We start from the raw sequence: 25762 nt of genomic DNA, 5'->3' as shown, positions 1-25762 counted from the left end.
ATGCCCATTTATGTATTATGAACCAACCCCGTCCAAGCTGGGATCTAGCTTATCATGTACTCTACTAATCATCACTACCACTGCTCTTTCACTCAAATCACACCTGGCAATGTGTGTGGCAACAAGGGGGGGGGGGCAAGACATCCATTGAAATGGCATCATTTTCTGTGCTCTCTTCACAGTTCCACCACCATTTTAGCAGTGGAAAAGCTCTCTTATTTACGGAAAGGCAGCAGGGAAGAAAACCCTCTGCTGCTACCTCTTATAATCATAGAACTGTAGAGATGGAAGGGATGCCAAGTGTCATCTACTCCAACCTTCTGTAATGCAGTATACCTGAAGGAATCTCCCCCCCCCCCATGTTCAGCCCGGATGCTGAGGTCCAGCTCTGAGCACCTTCTGAGGATTTCCTCACTGCGAGAAGTGAGGTTACAGGGTTACAGGGTTCCTCACTGCGAGAAGTGAGGTTACAGGCAGAGGGCCTTCTCGGTAGTGGCCTCCCATCAGATACCAAGGAAATAAACAACTACAGTGGTACCTCAGGTTACATATGCTTTAGGTTACAGACCCCGCTAACCCAGAAATAGTGCTTCAGGTTTAAAACTTTGCTTCATGATAAGAACAGAAATCATGCTCCGGCAGCAGCAGGAGGCCCCATTAGCTAAAGTGGTGCTTCAGGTTAAGAACAGTTTCAGGTTAAGAATGGACCTCCGGAACAAATTAAGTACTTAACCCGAGGTACCACTGTATCTGACTTTTAAAAGACACCTGAAGGCAGCCCTGGTTAGGGAAGTAGTTAATGTTGGATGCTATAACGTGTTTTTAATGTTTTGTTGGGAGCTGCCCAGATTGGCTGGGAAGGCCCTTCCAGATGGGTGGGTATAAGTAATAAATTATTATTATTACTATGTTGCTGATTATGATGATGCAGGAGTCTGAACTAAATCCATGACCGATGACCACCCAACTTCTGTTTAAAAACCTCCCATGAAAGAAAGCCCACAACCTCCTGAGGGAGTCCGTTCTACTGTCAAACACCTCCCACCGTCAGAAAGTACTTCCTGATGTTTAGTCAGAATCTCCCTTCTTGTAACTTGAATCCATTGGTTCAGGTCATACCATCTGGAGCAGGAGAAAACAAGCTTGCTCCATCTTCCATGTGGCATCCCTTTGGATATTTGAATATGGCTATCATATCTCTCTTATACATGTTATGGCCCTGCCCTCCTTCAAAAATGACTCGTTTTTATTTTTCCCTCATCTCCCCACACCAAGTTATGGGAAATGCCCATTTTTCTGCGAGCCAAATAGCTTCATGAAACTTGGAAGTTTTGGATATGTGCTTTTTGGATAACTAGCTCCAGAGCATGGGCAAACCCAAAGTTCTTCTGTGACAATTTGGCTATTTCCTCCAGTTATCTTTGTGGTGATGACCTTGACACCACATGGTAGCTGTCATTTGCCTGAATCTTTGAGTGCATGTTGATTATGCGCTTTGGGTGTTTAGCAAATAGGACTTGTTAGGGAGTTGATGGCCTGAACTGGGAATCACACTACTTTTATGCTGGGCCATAGTCCATGGTCTGTGTACCACGCTCTTGGGCCCCTCTTCAGACATAGTAGGCATATTCAATCTGGGGCATTGCCTCAAAGACCGACAGGCAGTAATCCTCTGGATTGTTCAGTTTGGTATAAATAGTAGGAGCCTGATCTTCTCCTGCCTCTTGATCAACAAAGTAATACATTTTGCTTGTTACTCTTTAGACTCCTACTTCCAGCTCAAGACTCTGATCTCTAGGTAGTGTTCAAAATTAGCCACGTGCCACACACATTTTGCACTTGCTTTTCAACTGCTTCTGACCAAGTGAAGATGCCTGGGTGCCAGGGTGGCACCCAACATCTTCACCATCTGGGGCTCATTGGATCTGGACTGTTTTCACACACCAGTACACCATCCTGTAGAATTCTATAAGTTATATTTTATCTGCACAGTGAGAATGAATTTCTGGAACCAAAATGGTTTTTCTGTGCAGCCCGAGCAGGAGCAGTCACCATTAAGAAAAAGAGGTCAGAATAGGCCATTGTCCCTGGATCAAGTGACTCTTCTTTAATTTCTCAAAGCTCTTAAGCTAGCTCAAGGTTGCCATCTGAACTCACCAGATGTTTAACTGAGAATCAATCACGTTCAGTCCCCCATTTGAAAAATAAGACTTTAGAGCCATCTTGCCCAAAAATGCAACTAGGATGTCAGGGAACTGACATCAGAGCGAGTGGCGGAGGCAGGGCTCCAGAGCGATGCCGGAGAGGGGACCAGCAGGGGGGAAGGAATTCAGCGTAACACCAATAGAGAAGAGAGGGAGATGGAGGAATTGGTGACAGGGCTCCAAGACCCTTCACCCGAATCTAGTGGAGAGAGCGCTGGCACGCCCCTGCCTTCCCCTCACTTGCGCAGACGTGTTCCGCGCAGGGAACATAGGAGGAGACTTGGGGTCAAACAGCTTTTATGCTGGAAGAGGTTCAAGAAATGCCCACTGACGGATTCTGCAAGTGACTAACAGGTCACGGAGGGCGAGCTCTAACCCTAAACATGGTTGAGCAAACAAACTGACTAAACTGAAGGCAATTTACGCACAAGTAACCCCCTCACAACCATTACATAGACATTCCATTTTGGTGCCTTCAACCTTGGTGTAAGGAACCATTTGGCACCTAGCTTATATATCTAAGTATATAATACTGTCTCTAGGAAGCTAAGGTAGAGAGAAACCCTCCGGGTCTAGATTCAGGTGTGACTTATGCCTGCCCTAACTATACTTTGAAGATTCACCGTGAAGCATTTTTTATTCTTTACTACAGCTATTTTAATATTCTATAGCGGTGCTCTGATTTTATCATGAAAATATCCACACTCTGGTTTTGTTCCTGCTGTGTTTTTGAAATCTGAAATTTCTCTCTCTTCCTTTTTCAGTAGAGCCAGATTTATTCAGTGCACCAGGCAGTTCACAATTCTTGTATTATAAACTGGGTGTGCCTCTGGTCAAACACGCTACAATCTCTCCCAAGTTCTGTTTAGCTATGAATCATACAGTTATTACCGGTTACCAGGCAACTCTTTTCATATTTGTTTCCAAGCCCAACATATGTATTCACATGGTTCATCAATGGCAAAACTTGTTTATGAACTCAGATAGTGGTAAAAAGCTTTTTATTTTTTAATGGCTGCTTGATAAATATTTGAAAGGAAAACAGTAGAGGAAACAAATAACATTCTGTAGAGTTGCGATGAAGAAAGACATCACTGTAGCATTAGATGTGTACAATGTAAATGTTATTATTGTCTCCTTGCAGTCTTTGTGACAGATTAAATTTCCCTTGGCCACACTCTTGCCATTTCTTCCTAAGGGTTTTATTACACGTGGTGCTGAAAAACTAAATTGTGATCGTTCTCAGTTTAAATAAAAAGCTCCCTCTAGTTTCATGTTCAGTTTCAAACCTGCTTTGTTTATAGTCCAGTTGAAGAACCGATACATAATCAATATATCTGCTGATCCCATCAAACCATCCTCCTGTGAGTCTTTAACAGGTGTGTGCAAACGTAAGAGAGATTAAAACAAAAAAAATTCCTTCCAGTAGCACCTTAAAGACCAACTAAGTCAGTTCTTGGTATGAGCTTTCGTGTGCATGCACACTTCTTCAGAAGGAATTTTTTTTGTTTTGACTATGGCAGACCAACACGGCTACCTATCTGTAAGAGAGATTGTTATGTAGACTGTCACACACGTAGAGGGGAAGGTTTATCTTTTCTCCCCCAGTTATGACTGGGATTAAAATTGTCCTCCTCCATGCTTAAGAAGCCTTAGCCTAATATATTGTTCTCCCTGAGTATCTCATCTCCAGTCTAAAGAGTTTACCATGAGCTGCTGTTCTCTTTCCATGATTACTGCTTTGATCTCAACACCTCACTGGCTCTTAAATTTTTATTTCACACTTCCCTATGGTCCCTCTGATGTTTATTTGCTGCTCTGGAACCCCACAGGGCTGTTTTACACCCACTTGGGGACTGACAGTTTGCTTCCCCAAGTCCTGGAATCCAATTGCCTCAAATCTGGCAGTTTGAGTAGGGTAGGTATGGGACTTGCTTATAAGGCAAGGGTGGTGGCAGCCTCTTCCAGATGCATGTTTACTCAATGACAATAATGAATGTGACTCATTTTAAAGAGGCTTGGAACAGATACTTGTCCTGTATCCAGGAGGAGGAAGACTTTGTACAAGTAACTTGATTATGTGAAGGTGGCTTACTGTAGAATGAAAGTATGACTTCATTGCCTAGCATTTACTTGTTGGAAAAATATAGGTGGATAATATAGTCAAATTACATAGTGAAAGCCTTTTGGCATGCCATTCAGAATCTATTGAAGTTGAGTCTGTCACTTGAAGACATGTACTTAACAATAGAATATCTGCTTGCCACATTTTATGCAATGAGGGTGCAAAAGAAAATGGTTTTTTGAATTTAAACAGAAAATTTAAATAAGGGACCTGTTCCATGTGGCTCCTATGTAAATGTAAAACTCTTAGGTTGGACTTGCCAGAGCCTACAACCACTTACTGTATTTCAAATGATAGCTCAGTTGGTAGAGCATGAGCCCCATGTTAGGTAAAAGATTCTGGCACTGCCGGGGTTTGGACTAGATGATCCTCGTGGTTCCTTCCAACTCTACAGTTCTGTAATTCTGAGTTTTAATGTTTTCTTCGGGCCAGCTCTGGAAAGCTTGGATTAAGATGGGATTGTTAGCCTGGTTTTTTTCAATAAATAATTTTGACAGTATAATGACATCTTTGGTTTCAGTACATCATTAACCTTCATATTGAAGGAAGGTGGGAGGGAAGGTTAATATCTTAACATTAATTGGTTTTGTAAGCAGCCTGTAATAATTGCTGTTCTGTGCCCTTTCATTTCTCCTGTGTCCTTTCATTTTTCTTAAGTCTAGCAATGTTAGTTTGCCCCTATTAAGAGATTATCAAAACGTAATCCACCCTTGAACAACTCGCTTAGTATTATCAATTTCATTTCATTCTATTGGTTATCTGTAACCCACTTTGCATTCCAGAAGGAAACCAAACATGGCTAATAAAAAAAATCTGTGCCTGATATAAGCACTCCAGGTTATTCTGACTATTCAAGCTTCTACTTGTTTATAGCACATTCCCCCCCCCCCAAAAAAAACCACCTTTGCACTTTAGTTCAGTCCTACCACTAATGAATGAGTATGTTATATCTTGTTTAATCTTGTAACGAGTCTATGGAATTTTGGTTATTTGTGTATTTAAATGCAACTCCCCATTCATTATATGCTCTGTGCAATTTGTGGGGGAAAGGGTCAGTGCAACATCCAAGATGTCAGTGAACATCCAAGATCAATGAGAGCTTTGGCATACAGATTTGCAACTTGCTGTATTGGGATGGAATTCTAAAATATATAAAAATAGTTAACTCCCATTGGTGGGCAATTAATTCACATCTTTTTTTTTTTTTTGCACATTGTAGGCTCAGTCTTCTTCCACTGTTTCCTCAAAGGCACCCACTATGAAGCCTTCTGAAACAAAGGTATGTCTTCTGAAAAAGGATAAGCAAGTGTCCATTTATACCAGTCTGATTCTGTGCTACTTTTACAGCAGCTATTATAAGAAATTGCTATGTGATCTTTTTCCATCTCTGAGCACTTATAAGTGAGTGCAAGTTGCTGACTGACCCAAGAAGTAGGGTTTAACACAAGAGTTTAACACTACTGGTGTACTATCAGTGTTAATCTCCATCAAAATGGTTTATATGAGCAAGTAATAAATGTTAACAGTGCTTAAGAACTGTTGTGGAGAGCAATTCTGTTGTGATCACATGGAAATTGTATGGAAATTGTACCACTTATTCAACCAATTCCTACTGATATGGTTTCAGTGCTAGGATTTGAATGGAATGTCCACAATCAGTTTCTCTAAAACAACAGCAGCATATAGGTGATGCTAATCTTTGTTTTATGTGTCAGGTGAAATTATATGTTTCAATTTGCTCATATGTGCATAACTGATAGGCAATCTTTATTCCTTTGCAACTAATAGTGTTTAGTCATATATGCAACTCCCTAGACAACATTCCTTCTTTTGAGAGAGGATAGTAGTGAGCTGAAATTGTCATTGCTTAAGAGGGGAAAAACTTTCCCAGGTAGGTCAGTTATTGACCATGTAAAATTGCATGTTCTATTTTATTTCCTCATCCCCAGAACCTTGATTCCTAAATTTCTCATTTTCTGACTTCATCAAATCCTACAGCAGGCTAACCTCATAAAAACAAGTCTATCTCATTCTGCCTGTTATGTAATCAGTCCCATTGTTGGTGCAGTAAACTACCGTATTTTTCGCTCCATAAGACACACTTTTTTCCTCCTAAAAAGTAAGGGGAATGTGTGTGTGTCTTATGGAGCGAATGCAGGCTGCGCAGCTATCGCTGAAGCCAGCACAGCAAGACGGAGAGCTTACTTGATCTATCTGGTTTTGCCTTTGATTGCACCCTCCACCAGCATGTGGCTCCTAAAAGCTTCTGTACAAGGGGATGCAGCCCTCCAGCTGAAAAAGGTCCCCTACTCCTGGTCTAGAGTATTTAGCTTCTATTAACTTGCTTACTTGGCAGTTGTAAATCATGTTTCTGTTAAGGCAGGTGTGTCATGACTTGTCAGTGTAAGCCAAACTCTGAGAGATCTGTTCTTGCGCTCTGGTGTTCACCTTCATGGGACTGGCACTCAAGTGCTCATATAAATAGGCAAAGTGGGCATCCTATTTATAGATTCAAATGACTACTAGAAGCACTTGGCACGTTCCTTACCTTGTTAGAGAGGGCGCCAAAAACCCAGCTCTAGAAATGCAGAGCCTGTTTTTGCACACAATTTAGATCAGACTAGAAATGTTCTGCTCTTCTCTTGTGAACAAAATAAAGGATCACTCTTCCTGTTTCCTATGTGTGAATTGTACCTGTGTGATACCTTTGATTTGTAGAAGTTGCTTAATGTAGCAAGAAGAGGAGTCACAGAGGAATATTGAGGTGGTTGAGTCAGGCCTTCAAAGCGCCTATTAATAATAATTTCTGCAAAATTTAAATCACCCAGTCACCTTTGAAATTACATGGTAAACTAAAGTTCTCTACATTCTGCTTAGGGTAATGTTGCAATTTGGAATGAGGGATATCTGCTTACTACTTAGATCTCTGTCTTTCATACCTCCGAAACTTGTTGAAACAAAAAAGGGGTGTGCCTTTTCCTCATATTCCTTTTGCCTTGATCTACCTGAAGGGGAGTTGCCTTACTAAAGAGCAGGACTTTAGATTAGGAGGTTATCAATGCTTGTTGGAGAAGAAGTGGTTGAAAATCATTCTTAACTGCTCTAGCTTCCTTGATTGCAGGAAGAGAGAGCATTAATCCTTTTGCTTCCCTGCTGCTATATGTTTCAGGAATTGCTTTTCTGCCTAACCCAGAAGTGGATCTCTTTTACAGTGAAGTGGTACATGAATGGCATGAAGAAAATGTATAGGAAGCTGCCATTTGCTATTATCAAACAGCAGCTTCCCATGCCATAAAACCACTTTGAAAACTGAAGGGAAACTTATTGATATGGCACAGTGGTCTCCTTTTCAAAAGGAAAAAAAAGTCATTGATCCCACTGGAAATCTTCTAGCCCCTTGGGTGTACTTAAAAGAGATCTCTTAATCTGAGCCACTATATATATATATAATTTTCAGGTATATTTTCCATTTTTATCCTCATGGCTCAGGTACAGAAGCACATAAAATTGTGAGCAGATTTTGTGTTAAAATGGGACCCTTTCTGTCCTCAGACTGCAAGTACCACTGGCCTATTCCCAGTCCTATTCTTCTTCTGTCTTTCCCACTCAACCCATTTCTTTTCTCCATGAGGTGGATCCTTTTAAACTTGGCTTCCATTCACAATTATATTGACAATCTCTTAGCATTACTTACACAACACAACAAGGGCTGGAAAAAGAATAGACAGGGTTTCCAGGACAGCTACATTGGATAAAGCAAGGGAATCTCTCCCATCCTCTTCAGATGGGTGCCGCACTTTGGAGCAATGGCCACACGGCCTCTGGCAGTGAAAAAAGGGTACCCCCACTTTACCCCACTCCCTCTGCTCCTGTAGCTTTAAGGTGGGATTTGGTTGGCTAAGAAGTGAAGGGCATTAGTGCAACTGAGTTCAGAAAGAGGCAGCTGAATAGAATAGAAAAGAGAATGAGGATGGGAAGCGACAAAAAGAAGCTGCAAATCCAGCTGAAGGATAATCTGTTGAATATCTTGGCTTCAGTCCTGTATACCTGAAGGAGCGTCTCCACCCCCCATGATTCAGCCCAGACACCGAGAACGAGCGCCGAGGGGCTTCTGGCAGTTCTCTCATTGTGAGCAGTGAGGTTACAGGGAACCAGACAGAAGGCCTTCTCAGTAGTGGCGCCCACCCTGTGGAACACCCTCCCTTCAGATTTGAAGGAAATAAGCAGCTATCCTATCTTTAAAAGACATCTGAAGGCAGCCCTGTTTAGGGAAGTTTTAAATATTTAATGCTGTATTGTTTTTAACACTTGATTGGGAGCTGCCCAGAGTGGCTGGGGAAACTCAGCCAGATGGTCAGGGTATAAATAAATTATTATTATTATTATTATTATTATTATTATTATTATTATTATTATTATCTTTTCACAGCTCAGCTCTTGCAATGCATAATATTGCATAAAACAATCAGTCAGCATATGCCCTGTTCTCTAACAGTATTATCCTGTTTACCCAGAAGTCCTGTTTAGTTTCCTGGAACATAGTCTCTTTCTAGTAAGTGTGCAGAGCATTGCAACCTAATAACTCAAGCCAGTGATGCAGCATAAATGCTGCAGTAAAGGCTATGCTCAATTCAGTTCCATTGTTTTCCTCTCTTTCTTTGATGTGTTTTATGGCTGTAAACCTGTGCAGAACAGGAAGCTAGAAAAGACATTGTTCTGATTGGTACCTAAGTTCAGTGTTACTTTTAACGCAAGCGCAACACTTACTTGACCTTCACAACTGTTGGCAGTAGTTAATTTTTTGGATGCTGGTTACCTGTATGTTCTGGGGGGAAAGAGAGTTGGGGAGAGGTGAACAGAGGCATAGCCCTGCCATGTGTTTTCATACCTTTCCAAGACAAGTCTCTCTAGGTCAGTGTGACTTTTAAAGAATATGACTAAAGCTGCGTAGGAAGCTGACTCAGACAATTAGTCCATCTAGCTCAGTATTGTCAACACAGATTGGCAGTAGCTCTCCAGGATTTTAGGCAGGAGTCTCTCCCAACCCTCTCTGCAGATGCCAGGAACTGAACCTGGGAATTTTTGTATGGCAAGGCTGTGTCCTACCAATAAGCCTTTCACCAAAGGGGAAAGTTTTCACCATTACAAGGAATGCATGGGTACATATGGTGTTCAGACATGCACCTGCTAATTCCTGTAACGTGCACCTGTGCTGGAAACGAGGGTGGAACACATGTTGGCACGGAAGCTCTTATTACTGAAAATGTCGTGTTTAAAAATTCAACCTTTCGTAAAATAAAACGCTTCCTCAGAAAGCCTTTAAAAAGGAAAGGGAAATTTCTTTTCAGTGCTTTATGCTCTAAAACGGCCTCCCCCTGTTTTTGAAACACATTTCCTTGGCATGCCTTACACAATTTCTGTAAGCATCCTGAGTTTGTGCTCTCAATATTAGGCTTCTTCAAGCCAGCAAAAGGCCAGTGGAGTGGAATCCCACAAAAGAAAACGAAACAAGAAGCAGGTGAAAAGAGATTGGTTTTTGTGTGTGTGTTTGAAAATAACACCAGCTATACCAGCAGCATGTGCACATTCATCAGTCTTGAACTAATAAACTTCATTTTGTGTCTGTCTTTAGTTGCATATAGTCACGCTGCAATCTTTTCCAAAGCATACAGTCCGCCATGGAAATAAACCACCAAATGTGATTTCATTTGTGTCCTTGTTCTTGTGGCATGACAGTATGCCAACTACTAGCTAGAGACGCGTGGTGGCTAATATCTATGTAGTGGTCAAACTTCACTATTGGAGAACTATATGGATACAGCTATAGCAGACTTGTTTGGGCTACAAGACAAACAGAAAACCTAGGATTTCCTGCTCTATGTGTTTATAATGGACTTTCGTACTTATAAAATGTGTGCCTGTGTGGCTTGTGTGTATATATATATATATATAGGCACTAGAGAAATGCTTCAAGTCAAATTTTAGAATGATGGCTAGTCCAGAGTACAACATGTAACACTTGAGTTGAAGTGAGCAATTTACAGCTGTGTTGCTTGTGTTCTTTGAGAGCTTAAAAAGCGCTTGTTGGTTCAATGATAGTAAAGCTGCTCCCGAGGTATCACTTGCTATAAATTCTCTCTCCTGACTGGGAATTCTCTCCCCTCTCTTTCCATTCTAATCCACCACTTAAATTGCTCTCCCCACATAATTCCTCAACACTTGGATTTTATAATTCCTTAACTGTCTGCCTGTCTTTATGCTCTACTTCATTTCATTCTGCTAGCTTCACGGTTAATAAGCAATCTTGTGCCACACAAGAGTTAAGAATTCATTGGTCAATTAAAATATGGCTTTCAAAAAAGCCTCATGGGAGTCATAGGTTGGTTTGTTTTTTACTCCTTAGCTATCGGTTCAAAATATTTCAATCCCTATCAGTAACAGCTCTCAGGGGTTTGTACTGCTGTAGCCAATGAATGTTCCAGAGGAGGAAAGTCCATTTCATCAACTTCTGTTCATGCTATTTCTGCTTGTAAATATTGTTGCATTCTAAGGAATATCAATTTATTTTTAATGTAATAATTGGCTTTTTCGTTTGACATTGTTCATATTGTAGGCAGCCCAAAAAGCCAAAGCAGAAGCTGAAAAAGCAGCACAGTTAGCTAAGGTAAGGTAACATACATTTATGTTTTGAATTGCTCTGCCCTGAACTAATATTTCATAAGCATTTACATATGTGATGAAGCTCGCTTGTTTGACTAATCATTATTTGTTTTAAACAAAAGTTCTGGGTTTCATAATCTATAAGGTTTAATTCAGGGCCTTCTGAATGTTTTATCAGTCTATTAGGTTTCTTCCAATGGGGTGTTGTAATGTCTATTCTGCAATAACTCTGAAAAAGAGAATAGTGGCTTTCTGACAGTAGCAGCTTGCACAGTTGACTATCCCTGCCCATTTCCCATTTCCCATTTCCCATTTCCCATTTCCCATTTCCCATTTCCGCACAGTGTCAAAGGAAAGCAGCCTGAAATTAAGTTGCACTGAAATCAGTGGCGATTACACTTAGTTCCTAGATGCATTTTAATAAGAGTAAATGAGCTCTTAGGGAAAAGCAGGATGCAAAACAAGAGGAATAAATAGCTTCCATTATGCACTTAATCTGGTATAAACAAATATGGTTTGTAAACTATGTATCAGTAAATGAGCTTGCATTAGCACAGTTGCTGTTAGTTTTTAGGAACATTGCCTGTGTAAATGCATGTTCACAAAGATGTCGGGAAGACAGCAGCACCAGGAGAGCAAATGATGCAAAGACCCTCCCCGCACTCGGGGAATGAAGAGTTAGAATACAAATTTCATAGTTACTGGGCATAAAATGAGTTGCACTTAAAACCTTGATGAAACCTGCACATATCACTTCTGCCTAGAAATAATGAGACAGAGGCAGCCCATCCTATGATTCCCGTGAGTGTATTTTGATCCTTCAGGAAGACTTGTCAGATGAAGGAGAGGTGGACTGCAAGTCAGTGCAGATTCAGCTGAAGGCTTGCTTGCAGGGGCTGTGCCCATCCCAGATTCATTCAGATTCTGACATTCAGATGGGGTGTTTACTTCACCAAGGACCCCTAATTTTCATGCAGTTGTGCTCATAGACATGTGATACAAATACGATTTTTGGACAACGTTCAGGCTTGTATTGTTCCGTCACAGCGAAAATACTTTTGACTATTACTTTCTTCGTTGTGCAGACTAGTTTGTTTACATTTTATCTGTAACTGTTTGTTTACATTTAAATTTGATCAATTATATTGCTATCTCTCTTCACACAGCCAGATGATTCTCAGTCTAAACGATCATCAGAAGAGAAGCAAAAAGAACCTGGAGGGGTAATTTTTATTTTACTTACTAGGAAATATAATTCTTTACAATGCAAATTTATGTAAGGGCATTCATCTTTTTATGTGTGTACATGTAGGCAAAAAGCCAAAGCAAACCTGTAGTGGAACCTAAGCAACCAAGTACTGGAAAAGTACCCTCTGGTCAGATTGACAAGACATCAACACAGCTGACATCCAAAGAAGAACCGAAGGTAAAATATAAGCAGAAAAACCTTCTTCAGAAAGCTTTTGAGTGGCACTCCCAAGGTTAGGTATCTAAAGTGTTTGCCCCAAAGGATGGGACAAAATTGACTAAAACCCAACTTTAACTGGACCAATGCAAGGCTTAATACCATTTTATCAACATAAATAAGTTGAATAAATTATTTGCATTTTTCCTGCTTTTTTCTAGTTATAAATTAATATACTGTAAATACACCTGGATGTTTTTGTTTTTCTTTGCAGTAAAATAATTACAGAACATTAATATAGTTCCCTGTAAGTGTTGAATAAAATGTGATTTCTTATAGATAATTTTTTTCTTCAAGGCTGACTTCGTAATGTCTGGCTATATGTGTGCTTTCCCATGTTCAGCTTCCCAGCTGTCATGCAATTAAAACTCCAGGAAGGGAAAACATTATGTCCATGCTGCAACACAGTTTTGTGTAGGTTATAGTTGGGCTGCCTTAAAATATTAATGGCAAAGTTTCACCTGGACCTCTCTGACTTTTCTCCACTTAAGGCTAAACCTGATGACAAGTCATTGCCCACCAAGGCAGCTGTTGCATCTGCTGGCACAGCTGGAGCAGTAGCAGCTGCAGGCTTGACTATTGCAGCTGCAGAGGTAAGTTTAGTGTTTGGCATTAATCAGATGCAAATGTAATCCTATGCTTAGTTCTCAGAAATGCATTCTTATCTGCAGACTAAAGAAGGCAAATTGCCAGCCCCAGCCCCAGCTGCTGCAGAAAGTAAACCAGCTGAAAAGGTAAGCCACAGTTCATTGGCTGTCTAGTTAGATCAGTGATGGCCAAACTTGGTCCTCCAGCTGTTTTGGGACTACAATTCCCATCATCCCTGACCACTGGTCCTGTTAGGTAGGGTGATGGGAGTTGTAGTCCCAAAACAGCTGGAGGGCCAAGTTTGGCCTTCACTGAGTTAGATCATTTCACAGAATCATAGAGTTGGGAGGGACCATGAGTGTCCTGTAACCCTTGCAATGCAGGAATATTTTTTGCTGAATTTGTGAGGGAAATCTATAAGTTATCTGAAGTGCCATGTACTTCATAAAAATCTTTTTTTCTAGTCTGACATAGATGCTGCCTTAGATGATCTAATTGATACCCTTGGAGGTCCTGAAGAAAACGAGCCACCTACTCCTGAATATACTGGACCAACAGTTTCGGTATAAGATCTCCTGTATTTAAACAGTCTTATTTATTAGGCCTGTGTTTGTGAGCTTATTTGTTTTGGTAGCAGTAGCCTTTTTTGTATATGAATTTGTACTTCAAATCATTAGTGAACTTGATCTGAATTGCACATTATAGGATTAGACAGATTCACGGAGGACAAGGCTACAAGTGGCTATTAGCCGCTGCTATTTTTGTAGAAAAAGAGGTGCTGGAGCTCACCATAAACTTCTCTTAGAATGGTAATGGCACCCACCTGAGAGGTGCTGGAATTGAGCTACGATGAGCTCTGGCTAGAAAAGAAGCCCCGCTGCTAGCCATGATGTCTTATGTTCAACCTCCACTGTTGAAAGGCAGGGGATGCCTATGAATGAACAACAGCTCTGAGCTTATCCTTAGCAGGGAACTGCAGTTTGTTCTAAAGTGAAAGCAGAAGCTCCCTTCCTCTCCTTCTCACACACATGGAAAAGTGGTGAAGGAGGCGCATACAAGCCTGAGTCTCATGCCGTCTTATTCGAAAACATCTAAAACGCAGTTTAGAATGGATGGATGGATGGATGGATGGTTGCCTGGACTGGACCTCTCCCTTTCTTTTCCTGTTGTTGAGAATTATGTTATCTTCATCCTCACCATAAACTGGGCTCGAAGCCTAGATTGTCACCGGATCTCTCCATTTCCCAACTTCTAAATTTAGGAAAATACGTAATGTGTTTGCAAAAGCAGCAAGACTTTGTAGAAGTCCTTTCAGCAATTTTTTAAAAAGCATCTGAATCGAGGGAACCCAGTTAGGGCCAAACTTGAAAATACGTATTTGGATTTAACATGCAGTTGTTGTTTTTTTAAAATACATCTAGCAATAGCTGGCTTGGGACCTGATAATTTTCCAGATTGGGTATTCCCATGGAAGAGGGAATGTGTGAGCTTAAGACACCTGCAGTCTTGTTCGTGGTAATCTAAACCAGTCATCCCCATCCTTGTGCTTTCCAGATGTTTTGGATTATAATTGCCATCATCCTCAACCAGCATGGCATGACTGGGAGTGGTAATCCAAAACTTCTAGAGGGCACCAGCTTGGGGAAAGCTGATCTAAACTATGGTTCACTGCTTGTGAACCTGCATGATTTACATTTTTAACCATGTTTTTGAATGAATTGTTTTTGTTTTTCACAGCAACTAGTAAGTTTAGGTGGTTAACAAATATTTGAATGTTATTGCTCTCTTTTCATAGTAAATCATAATCTTATATGAATGATTTGTATATATTTATGTATTAGTCATTGATTTAATGAGTCAACAATAATTTTTACATGATGCAGGACCCAATGTCTTCCTTATATATAGAAGAGCTGGGTAAACGGGAGAGCACAATTCCTCCAGAGTACAGAAAACTCCTAGAGGTAAGTAGTAAAACCAAAACTATGCCTTGGATGCTTTCTCTACTGCACATTAGTTGCAGTACTCATTCACAAAACTTTGTTTTTCAGGGTAAAGGAGATGGCAAAGTAGTTCCCCCGCCAGTGGCGGTTGGAGAATCTCAGGTATGGTTTATTTATTTGGCACAAAGTGTGAAAATGGAAAATATATTACTGGTTTTTGAAGATATGCCTAGTTCTTTATAAACTTTGCATTGTAATCAATGGGATGGATGGTGGTTTTACTCAGAGTAGACCTGTTAACAGACTAAACTTAGCCATGTTAATTAATTTCATTGCGTCAATTCTGAGAAAAACCTCGCTGAATATCACCCTAAATTTCTTATGCTTTAGTCCCATTGAAATCAGTTAGTAATTTCTCCAACACATTGTGTGCTGTGCTGTTGCACTTGAGTAGTCTTGGTATTGTTGATATAAAAAGGTTTAAATGGTTAAACTACAACTGTGCCAGCTTCTAGTATACAGCTGTGGTTCATGTATGGCCAATGCTAAAATCTCTTCATTTGATTTATGTTGAAGTCAGTAACTAGACCCTAGAAATTGATAGATGTTGCGTGCAACAGATATTTATGCTAGTTGATTCACCACAACATGTAGTGGTCCCTTAATCAAGGGATCAATATCTGGATCCAGACCATAATCTGCTATTTGTCCATTGCTGATGCAGAGTGCCACAGGGCAGAATTGCAAACAACTGACAGAAGGAGTAACTCAGAATAGTTTGTAATTCTGTAGTTCCCTTAGCAGATTGTGGGTTGCAGACACAAATCATCTGCAAAATCCTTCTATTTCTATAAGCAGTCTCCCCGTCAAGAGGTAGATTGTCAGCTCTTGACCTGAGATGACAACCTGTTTTTCTAAAAACTCCAGGGCATAAATATATATGTGAGTAGAGTGATTCTCACTCCAGTGTCTGTTCTTCTGCCCCATTTCCCTTTCTGCTGCTACTTCAGGACTGGGAAAATAAGCCACTGTAACTTCGACAGAGTTGCTAGAGTAAGAGATGGTGTCTTTAGCTCAGGATTTGACAACCCTACAGCACAGCTCTGCATCCATAAATGTGCAAGTGCCCGCAAACTGTAAGCTGCTGTTGGGCAACTGGTGAAAAGCGTAACCCAGTTTGTGTTTTCATTTAGCCAACAATGACAGATGATGACCTTGCAGATGCTCTGTCATCTGATTTTACTTGCAGTGCTGTAACATCTGCTGGAGAGAAGAAAGACACGCCAAAAGAGGTACTGCTTTTGCTATCTTTTTGAAAGGGCCTCTTTATTAGACTTACAATCTGAATCCTGTGAAAAACTCAACACATTTAAATTGTTTCATGTTTTAAAAGAAGCCTGCAGAAGAAGGTGAAGTCCTACAAGCAGAGTCTGCAAGTTTGATCAGCAGTTCAGCTCCTCCGAAAGAAAAGAAAGCCAAAATGGAAGAGGTATAAATTAAGTACTCTGGTCCCCTACCCCACTGAAATAACCACAGAGAACCTGATATCCTAAAATAGTTTTACAAAGTTATAGAGAGAGAAAGACTCCCTGGGCTCCACATAAATTATATATGCTCAAACTGTAATATAAGAGTCAGTGCTAAATCTTGTTGTTTAGTCAAAAGGTATTTAAGCTTTTGAAGACTAGGCTGCAACCTATTGGAGGAAGGTACATTTCTATTAAGAAACTACCTGCCTGCATGCATCCCCCTTCTTTACTTCAGCATCCCCCTTTGTCCAATGGCCAAGATGCCTTTAAAATCTGGGGGATGATGATGGTGCGTTTGTGCATAAGATTCCAGGTGTGCACACACTTGTAGATTGCAAACAGTTGTGGATTTAAAAATTTCACCTTTTTACGAATCAATTACTCATTCTGAAATAACTTCTGTTTGGCTGCTATTGTGAAATCACTTGGAACAGTGCAGGTTAGAAGCTTTTGAACCTTTGGGTACGCAGCCTGAATCTGTAGTAAAAAGGTTTCAAACTAAAATATACTGCAAACACGAAATATAACCCTCATTGTGGCCATAAGTAGCCTTTTGAACTGATGTGATAGCTAGGGATTCAAAATGTTACCTATACTGTATTGGCTGTTTGAGTCAGGATGTGATTTAACTTCCTTTGTTGCTCTAAGACAGGCATCCACAACTTTCGCCCTCCAGATGTTTTGGACTACAATTCCCATCATCCCTGACCACTGGTCCTGTTAGCTAGGGATCATGGGAGTTGTAGGCCAAAACAGGGCTGCAGGTTGGGGATGCCTGCTCTAAGAGGTGGTTTTTCCTTTCTGACAAATGAATGCTCCCTTGCTTCTCCTGGGTGCTGGCTTGGCTTCTGTTTTTACTTTCTGCTTGAGTAAGGTATCACTGTATATAGCCTTTCCATTGCCTTCTAATATTAAGGATATTGGATGAGCTTAACACTATATTATTTTTTTGAAATACTGTTATCCTGCCTTCAAATTGTAAAACTTCCTTGAGGTGGTTTGCAGAAGCCAAACAAACAAAATACATTTTATTTCTCATATATGCATTTTAAAAAGCCACATTCACCTGCTGCCTCCAGATATTGGAGAATATTAAGCATTAAGTAGCTGGAAATAACACCCAGTCATTTTATTTACCTGAAGTTAGACAGCAGTCCAACAACCTATAAGTGATTTAGGTAAATGGGAATTTATATTAGTGGGCTTTCTCCATATAGTGTCATTTTCTTTGTCTGAGTTCACTGTTCTTGGACCACAAATAAAATACTTGGATCAAGTTTCAGGACCCAGAGATGGATTTAGTAGTGGCAAAATGCACAAGTCTCAGCCATTCTGGTTCACTTACAATTTAGCTTCTGCTACAGAAAAGCTAGATTCCTACAGATATCGTGCTTGAAGTGGCCTGACATGTTGCCCAATAGCTGAAGAATACACAGTTTACCCTCCTACACTGCAATGTTTTAGACAAAGTGTCTAGATTACAGTATCCTGCTGTTTAAGGATGCCAGATTCATCAGTGTACTGCCGTAACTGGAGTCCTAATAATCTCAGTATATATTGCATCTATTGTGAGACATATGCTGTTTTTATAGCCCATGGTCATTTTTATCACTTTGCGATGCAGGTAGCCCTTAGTGACAGTGCCTTGGATGCTCTTGTGGATACGCTTGGCATGCCAGAACCGGAACCGGAAGTAGACCTTAGCTCCATTGTGGAAGTGGAAGAGGTATTGTTTACACTGCAAAATCTTGCAAAACAAGCCAGAAAAAAATGCTGCTTTGTCTGCTGCTAGCAGAAACGTTTGAAAGCGCTTTGAATTCTATGGTAGTAGTAGCTAGTGGCCTGCTTCTCTGCTGAACTACAATGTAGCTTCATCAATGTGGGAATGTGTGAGAATGACTGGGAAGACTTCTGTTAAGAAGCAGTTTTGCAGTACTGTATGACCTTTTAAAAAAACAAAACACTCCCAAGACTGCAATCTTGCACACATCTAATTGGGAATGAGCCCAGCTGGGCAAGGCAAGACTTGCTCCTGAGTAAATATAATAGGATTGAGTTGCAAGTGAATCAATTGCTGTATAAATAATTAGTACATGATTGATACCACTTAAAGTCTTGAAACTATGTAAGGTAAAAGGTAAAGGTACCCCTGCCCGTACGGGCCAGTCGTGTCCGACTCTAGGGTTGTGCGCCCATCTCACTTAAGAGGCCGGGGGCCAGCGCTGTCCGGAGACACTTCTGGGTCACGTGGCCAGCATGACGAAGCTGCTCTGGCGAGCCAGCACCACCGCAGCACATGGAAACGCCGTTTACCTTCCCACTATAAAGCGGTACCTATTTATCTACTTGCACTTAGGGGTGCTTTCGAACTGCTAGGTGGGCAGGAGCTGGGACCGAAAGACGGGAGTGCACCCCGCCACGGGGATTCGAACCACCAACCATACGATCAGCAAGTCCTAGGCGCTGAGGTTTTACCCACAGCACCACCCGCGTCCCTTGAAACTATGTAGACATGCATAAATTGTGGATGACCCTTGGGGTCCCTTCCAACGCTACAATTGTAGGATTCTGTGCCCCATTGACTTCAATGTGTTAAATGCATGATGAAAATGTTGCTGGTGATAGTAATTCAGCTGAAAAATGCTTAATTTTGGCTGGATTACGCTTTTCAGATGTGTAGCAAAAGCAACAGGAAATATGCAAAAAGTGCTATAAAGAAATACTTTAATTCACAGAAATTACCCAATGCATTTTAAGTTTTGTCTAGTTATTTCTTCAAGCTTTTATAGTTCCTATAAAAGAAATAAGAGTTCTTTCTTAGTTAATCTTGAGAAACAGAGCTGACAAGGCTAGAAATGTATTGGGCCACTTCAGATAAAATGTGTTTTTTAATAGTACTTTCAGGATCCTCCACCTCTGCCCCCGAATAAATGTTACAAATACAGTACCTATAACAGTTCTTTTGCATCTGTAATATGTATGCATGCTATTTTATTTAGTTTAGGAAAAAGGAAAATTCAAAAATTATGAGTTCCCTGCAGGAGAAATGGAGATTGGAGGAAGCAGAAATATGCCAAATATGAGGTGGAGGTGTGTGTATGCATAGAAATATGTTTAAAATTTAACACGTTTCTATGGCACAATCTCCCTGACTTCCAACTTGCCTGCAAAAGATCCAGCAATGCAATTCAAGTGTTGACATGTTGTGATTCTTTCTATTCAGCCAAAGGCCAAAGAAAGGAAGGAGAAGAAACCTGGTGAACGCGACGACACAATCCCTCCTGAGTACAGATTAAAACCAGAATTGGTAAAGTTCTCTTCTCTACTTTTCATTGCATGTGCTATAAAATCCCAGATTTTACCATACTGAACCCATGTTAAGAAAAATAGAAAAACAACAGCTCTTTCAGTACTCTGAACTCCCTGCTGGCTATGATCCAACAGCAGCAAGCTAGAGCTAGAAAGCCCCCTCCTCCAATTATTTAAATGTATATTCTGTTGTCCACCTGCAGATCAGAGTATTGCAAGCAAATGCTTTTGAAGGCAGTTTAGAAACTGCAACTAATGCAGAATCCCATGTGCAGATGGTTGACTGGGACTAGATAGTCTGAATGCATAAAACTGATTCTATCCTAGCTAATTCAGCTATCAGTTTCTGCTATCAATTCACAGTTATGATTTCTACAGCCTTCTACAGCTTAGGACCCTAATACCTTAGGGCAGAGATTTTCAACCTTTTTAAGTCCACAGCTCCCTTGACAAACTATATTCTTTCTGCAGCACCCCTGTGGGGCTCAGGAGCCCAGTTACGTCACCCCTTGCCTGCAGAGCTGGCAGCCTCTCACCCTTTTTCAAACACCCTCCCTTGTGGAGTGTTCCCTCAGCCACCGCCTCCTCTCCCCTCTCCTTGGGAGCCCTCTGGGCAGCCATTGCTGCTACCCCTGGTCTCTGAGCTGCCCCTCTGCCCCAAAGAGAAGTGCCTCCTCACACTGCCCCATAAGAGCCTGGTACTATCAGTCTATTTCCAACAGCAAGGGCTTACCCACTTGGTTGTTTACTCCGAGGTTGCCTCAGCTCCTGGCAACCAGCACCCCTTGACCAGCCCCAGAGGCACCATTTTGCCTGGGTAGCTTGTAGCCACGGCTGCTGCAACAAACAGCTGTGCGAGACTTTGGGAGGTAGAGATGCGAGAGGGCATCAGAGGAGGGAGGGAAGGAAAGAAGGACAGAGGCCACGGTTGCCAGTGGGCCTCCATGACCATCATCCAAGGATGCCATGGGACACTGGTTGAAAACCACTGCCTTAGAGAGTGCGTTCCCCCATATGAACCTACCTGGACCCTGCAATTGTGTGTGTCTGGGGGAGGTGAGGATAGAAGCATGTGATCATTTTCACATCAGAAGAGTGATAATTTCTTAGCTACTCCTTACAGTTATTTTCAAAAGGTAGCCAAGGAAATGTGAAACCAGAAATAATCACTAGTGTACGTAGTTTCTTCTCTTCCTTCAGCCTGAATTATTCTTTTGGCTCAGCATTCTTAGCTAGTCTTATAAGTGGAATTCCAAAATGAAATATGTTCAGTGGAGAAACTCTGTGGATATTTCCCCCCCATTGCGGGGATTATTTGGATCCCTCTGGAGTAAATCTATATATTGAGAATTTAAATAAAACAACAACAACAATGTAGAGTATCTTAAATTTGGTGCAGTGTAAATGGCAAAGTTAACGATAATTCTGCCTGTTTATTTTTAGGATAAAGATGGGAAGCCCTTGTTGCCAAAGCCTGAAGAAAAACCAAAGGTTCTTAAGTGTTTCTATTAGTTTTACTTTCCTTCATCTGTATTGTAAACAAATGATGAAGCTGAACTTTTACATACTATTTTTCTGTGATTTCGTAATGCCTGAGATGTTTTAGAAGGAAGCATAGTAAACTTCAAAAGGCAGTTTCTAACACAGATGGTTTACTTAATATTTGGGATCAGTGCAAAATGAGTATTTGAATTCAGAGGCACATTTTGTGTTGGTTTAAATTGATTCCTCTTTTGCTATTTTAGCATTGTGGCACAAATGCCTATTGCTCAATTACTGAAGACAATTCAGCCATTTATCTTTGTCTCAGTGTTTAAACACTTACAGTGGTGCCTCGCAAGATGAAAAGAATCCGTTCCACGAGTCTCTTCGTCTAGCGGTTTTTTCGTCTTGCGAAGCAAGCCCATTGACGGCTTAGTGGATTAGCGCTATTAGCGGTTTAGCGGCTTTTAGTGGCTTTTAGCGGCTTATCGGCTAAGCGGATAAGCGGCTTAGCGGCTTAGAAAAAGGGGGGGAAAGGGGAAAAAACCCGCAGGAACTCGCAAGACATTTTCGTCTTGCGAAGCAAGCCCATAGGAAATTCGTTTTGCAAAGCACCTCCAAAACGGAAAACTCTTTCGTCTAGCAAAAGTTTTCTGTCTTGCGAGGCATTCGTCTTGTGGGGCACCACTGTACTTTGCTTTATGGTGAGAGTATCCAATGCAGTGTCCTTAAGATGTTGTTAGACTACAACTCCCATCATCCTTTGCCATTGGCTATGTTGGCTGCAGCTGATCGGAATTTGAGTCCCAACAACATCTGAAGGGTGCCATGTTGGTGACTCCTGTTTTGTGGTATAATTATGCAGGCATACTCCTGTTTTGTGTTTCATAGATATAAAATAGTTCTAATACAGATGAGTCAAATCAAAGGTTGGGTGCCTTTTCTGCAAACATTATATACATGCACACATGCTGCTGCAGCCTTTATGCTCCTAACTTTATCAGGTGATCTTTTCTGCCAGCTTGTGCAGTGTTAGCTAACCTGTTTAGGGGGTGGACTGAATCCCCAGATGGAGGGGAGCCAAGATTCCCTCTTTCTCCCTACAGTTACAGGTGGTCAGTACCACACTGACCTCCTGCTATTTCTGCTGTGTATGCAGATTTAAATCCATTGTAAATGAAGGGCAAGCATGCCATAGAGCCCCCGGAAGCTGAGTTCCAGCTGCTCAACCACCGTTTTCAAGTTTCCTCAAGTTTCCTCTATTGCATTCTAACAACAACAAATAATTTATTATTTATACCCTGCCCATCTGATTGGGTTTCCAAGCCACCCTGGGTGGCTCCCAACAGAATAGTAAAAACACGATAAAACATCAAACATTAAAAACTTCCCTAAACAGGGCTGTCTCCATATGTCTTCTAAAAGTCAGATAGTTGTTTATTTCCTTGACATCTGATGGGAGGGCATTTCACAGAGTGGGTGCCACTACCAAGAAGGCACTCTGATAAATGCCACTTCTTATGTCTGTTCTTTATTTTATCAGCAGCACAGTTCCGGTCTTCCTCTCATTTTTTGTTTTTGTTTTTACAGCCTCTTAGCGATTCTGACCTAGTTGATGAATTTTCAAAAGATTTTGCCTGTCCCACTCCTCCCGCAGAAATACCCAAACCATCTACACCTGCTGATGTGCCTAAGGTGAGTTTACTTTGCCTAGGAAACCTGCCTTAAAATTCAGAATCTTTCATTGCATTGGATGCAGAGAATTAAAGGTGAAGTAAGCTTAATTCAGGTATAGCATTTCCGTTCTTCCTTTCCTCCCTTATATTCCTCCCCATGTGTCACTTGTGTACTTAGCGTGAGGGCAAGGTGAAGCTGTGGGTTGGGAACATACCAGGGGCCAGGGCTGGTGGTGTGCAAAGCCACACAAGGGGTTGAGAGTTATATCAGCTGCTTAATATAAGGCCATGAGAGGTTTGCACAAAGATGGCAGGTGGGTGGGCCATCCATGCTGTGGTCTCCTGTGAAGCCCACCTACTCATTGGGAACGGAGGTTTAGGTGCTACAATTTCCGCTGTTCTCAAGCTAATAATAGATACCAGTTTTCAAAATGCATTAGTTGCTGTTTTCTTTCAGAAGCCAGAAGCTGCTGAGCCCCCCAAAACTCCCAAAGAAAATGTGGCCACACCCCCTGCAGTTCCTTCAGTGCAACCTTCAGCTCCATCAGGAGTTTCTACAGTGAGTAGCTTCTTCTGGATCCAAAGCCAAGCCCATATTTTGGGGGCACCAACCATGCCTGCATATGTCACTCTGTAGCACTGAATGACTCTGTGTCTGCCTTGTGGAAGTTATGTTTTGAGGTGCTACAGAGCACTGTTTGGTCCCCAATGCTTTTTAACAGCTAAATGAATCTGTTGGGAGATTTGAAGCATGAGATCTACAGTATATTGATGACGCCTGGCTTGATTTCCATGTAACAGGCATGGATGTGCAAGTCCTGAGCTATCATCTGGATGCAGTTTTGGACTAGCCGGGGGCCACTAAACTGGAACTGAATCCTACCAAGACAGATGCCCTGTGGATGGGTGGCTTTCAGGTCCAGGAAACTGACCACTTGCCTGTTCTGAAGTCACACTTCCTTTGAAGGAGGAAGTTCATAGTCTAGGGCAGGGTTTCCCAAACTTGGGTCACTAGCTGTTTTTGGACTACAACTCCCCTCATCCCTAGCTAGCAGGACCCAATAGTCAGGGATGATGGGAATTGTAGTCCAAAACCAGCTAGTGACCCAATTTTGGGAAACCCTGATCTAGGGATACTTAGTGAGGTAGCTGGTAAAATGTGGGTTGAACGAAGTAACTGTTCGGTGGATTTGTAGCTGGTTGACTGTCCGAACCCATAGCATACTCATTAATGGGGTTCCTCATCATCCTGGAAAAATGTGACTAGTGGGATGGCACAGGGTTCTGTCCTGGCCCTGTTGTTCAACATCTTTATAAACAACTTGGATGAAGGAATTGAGGGGATGTTTATCAAATTTGTGCGGCCCTCTAGCAGCTATGGTGGCTCATGTACCAGATGTAACGTATTTAGCATTAACTCTGGCAGTATATACTTGATTCTGACCAATATGACCAGTATACAGTGGTACCTCAGGTTACAGATGCTTCAGGTTACAGACTCCACTAACCCAAAAATAGTACCTCAGGTTAAGAACTTGGCTTCAGGATGAGAACATAAATCGTGCGGCAGCGGCAGGAGGCCCCATTAGCTAAAGTGGTACCTCAGGTTAAGAACAGTTTCAGGTTAAGAGCAGACCTGCAGAATGAATTCTTAACCCGAGGTACCACTGTATACAGTACTTGATTCTGATGTATATTTTGCTCTAGGAGGCTTAGTTTGGTTAACGCTAAATACATCACTTCTGGTAAATGAGCTACCATAGCCGCTACAGGGCTGTGCAAAAATGTGTCCTGGGCTTTTTAGACTCATCTTGTTCCTGCTATCTTATTTCAGAAGCCCTCAGCAGCTGAATCCAAAAAGATTTCTACAGAAGAAGTGGTGTCCGCTGCTGCTGCTCCTTCTGTGGCATCTTCCGCTCCCTCAGTAACTTCTCCAGTGAGTAACCATTTGTGAAGGTCAACAAAGGTTCAAGTGCCACTTACATAAAAATTAGAATGGCTGATTTTGCAGGGATTTCTTAACACATATGCACTGCACATTGCAGCCTGCTAGTGGGAACTCTTAAAGTCCCATTGAACTTAAAAGAACCTTGTGTGAAAGTAGATCTTCATTTTAAGTGGGCCAAGCTAGCAAAGATTCCATGTGGATTTTGCCAGTGCACATAACAGAAAACTAATTTATAAATATGAAAAAGTTCTGCACTAAGGTACTTAGGCTATCCTAAGCAGACAGGTACTCAATAGCAGTCCGTGCTGTCAGGCAAAGCCACCCTGTTGACTTGGATGGTGCTGGGACAGGGGGAATATGATGACAAGGGTAGAGCTCTGTCAGGTGAAGACATTCCTCTTTAACCAGACCTTTGGCTGATTGATATCCAATGCCCCTTAAAATGTGTTGTGCAAGGGGGGGATTATTGGTTTGTTCTTGTTTGTATTATGTATTTTGTGGTTTTTATATTGTAATTTTATGTTGTGAACTGTCCTGAGATCTATGGGCATAGGATGGTATACAAAACAACAACAAACAAACAAATAAGTGAATCACCTCCTATAAAATAATAATAATAATAATAATAATAATAATAATAATAATAATAATAATAATAATTTATTATTTATACCCCGCCCATCTGGGCGGCTTCCATACCCCACTCTGGGCGGCTTCCATAGAAACCAAAAATACAGTAAAATCACACGTTAAAAACTTCCCTGAAACTAATACTTGGGTGGTTAAGTTTTAATAAATGTATTTGTCAGCCACTCCATCATTTGCACTCTTAA

General features: G+C 41.3%; 1 protein-coding gene across 7 annotated transcripts in view; it reads left to right on the top strand.

The window, feature by feature from the left end:
* CAST (calpastatin) overlaps positions 1 to 25762 on the top strand; it is a 57309-nt gene that overhangs the window by 19888 nt on the left and 11659 nt on the right. For 3 of the 7 annotated variants that reach the window (XM_081880412.1, XM_081880415.1, XM_081880417.1), the window contains 18 exons: positions 5549 to 5608; positions 9782 to 9847; positions 10943 to 10993; positions 12156 to 12212; positions 12302 to 12415; positions 12946 to 13047; positions 13126 to 13188; positions 13507 to 13605; positions 14926 to 15006; positions 15094 to 15147; positions 16179 to 16277; positions 16379 to 16474; positions 18139 to 18240; positions 19738 to 19821; positions 21267 to 21314; positions 22896 to 23000; positions 23439 to 23540; positions 24816 to 24917. In XM_081880412.1, the coding sequence (XP_081736538.1) occupies positions 5549 to 5608; positions 9782 to 9847; positions 10943 to 10993; positions 12156 to 12212; positions 12302 to 12415; positions 12946 to 13047; positions 13126 to 13188; positions 13507 to 13605; positions 14926 to 15006; positions 15094 to 15147; positions 16179 to 16277; positions 16379 to 16474; positions 18139 to 18240; positions 19738 to 19821; positions 21267 to 21314; positions 22896 to 23000; positions 23439 to 23540; positions 24816 to 24917 (1485 nt within the window). The remainder of the gene's footprint in view (positions 1 to 5548; positions 5609 to 9781; positions 9848 to 10942; positions 10994 to 12155; positions 12213 to 12301; positions 12416 to 12945; positions 13048 to 13125; positions 13189 to 13506; positions 13606 to 14925; positions 15007 to 15093; positions 15148 to 16178; positions 16278 to 16378; positions 16475 to 18138; positions 18241 to 19737; positions 19822 to 21266; positions 21315 to 22895; positions 23001 to 23438; positions 23541 to 24815; positions 24918 to 25762) is intronic. The other 4 variants (XM_081880416.1, XM_081880418.1, XM_081880414.1 and 1 more) reach the window with 3 other exon arrangements.

This window comes from Podarcis erhardii (assembly GCF_964252035.2).
Source record: "Podarcis erhardii genome assembly, chromosome: 11".
Taxonomy (NCBI): domain Eukaryota; kingdom Metazoa; phylum Chordata; class Lepidosauria; order Squamata; family Lacertidae; genus Podarcis; species Podarcis erhardii.
The sequence above is the reverse complement of the archived record's forward strand: the minus strand, read 5'-3'. Positions and strand labels throughout refer to the sequence as shown.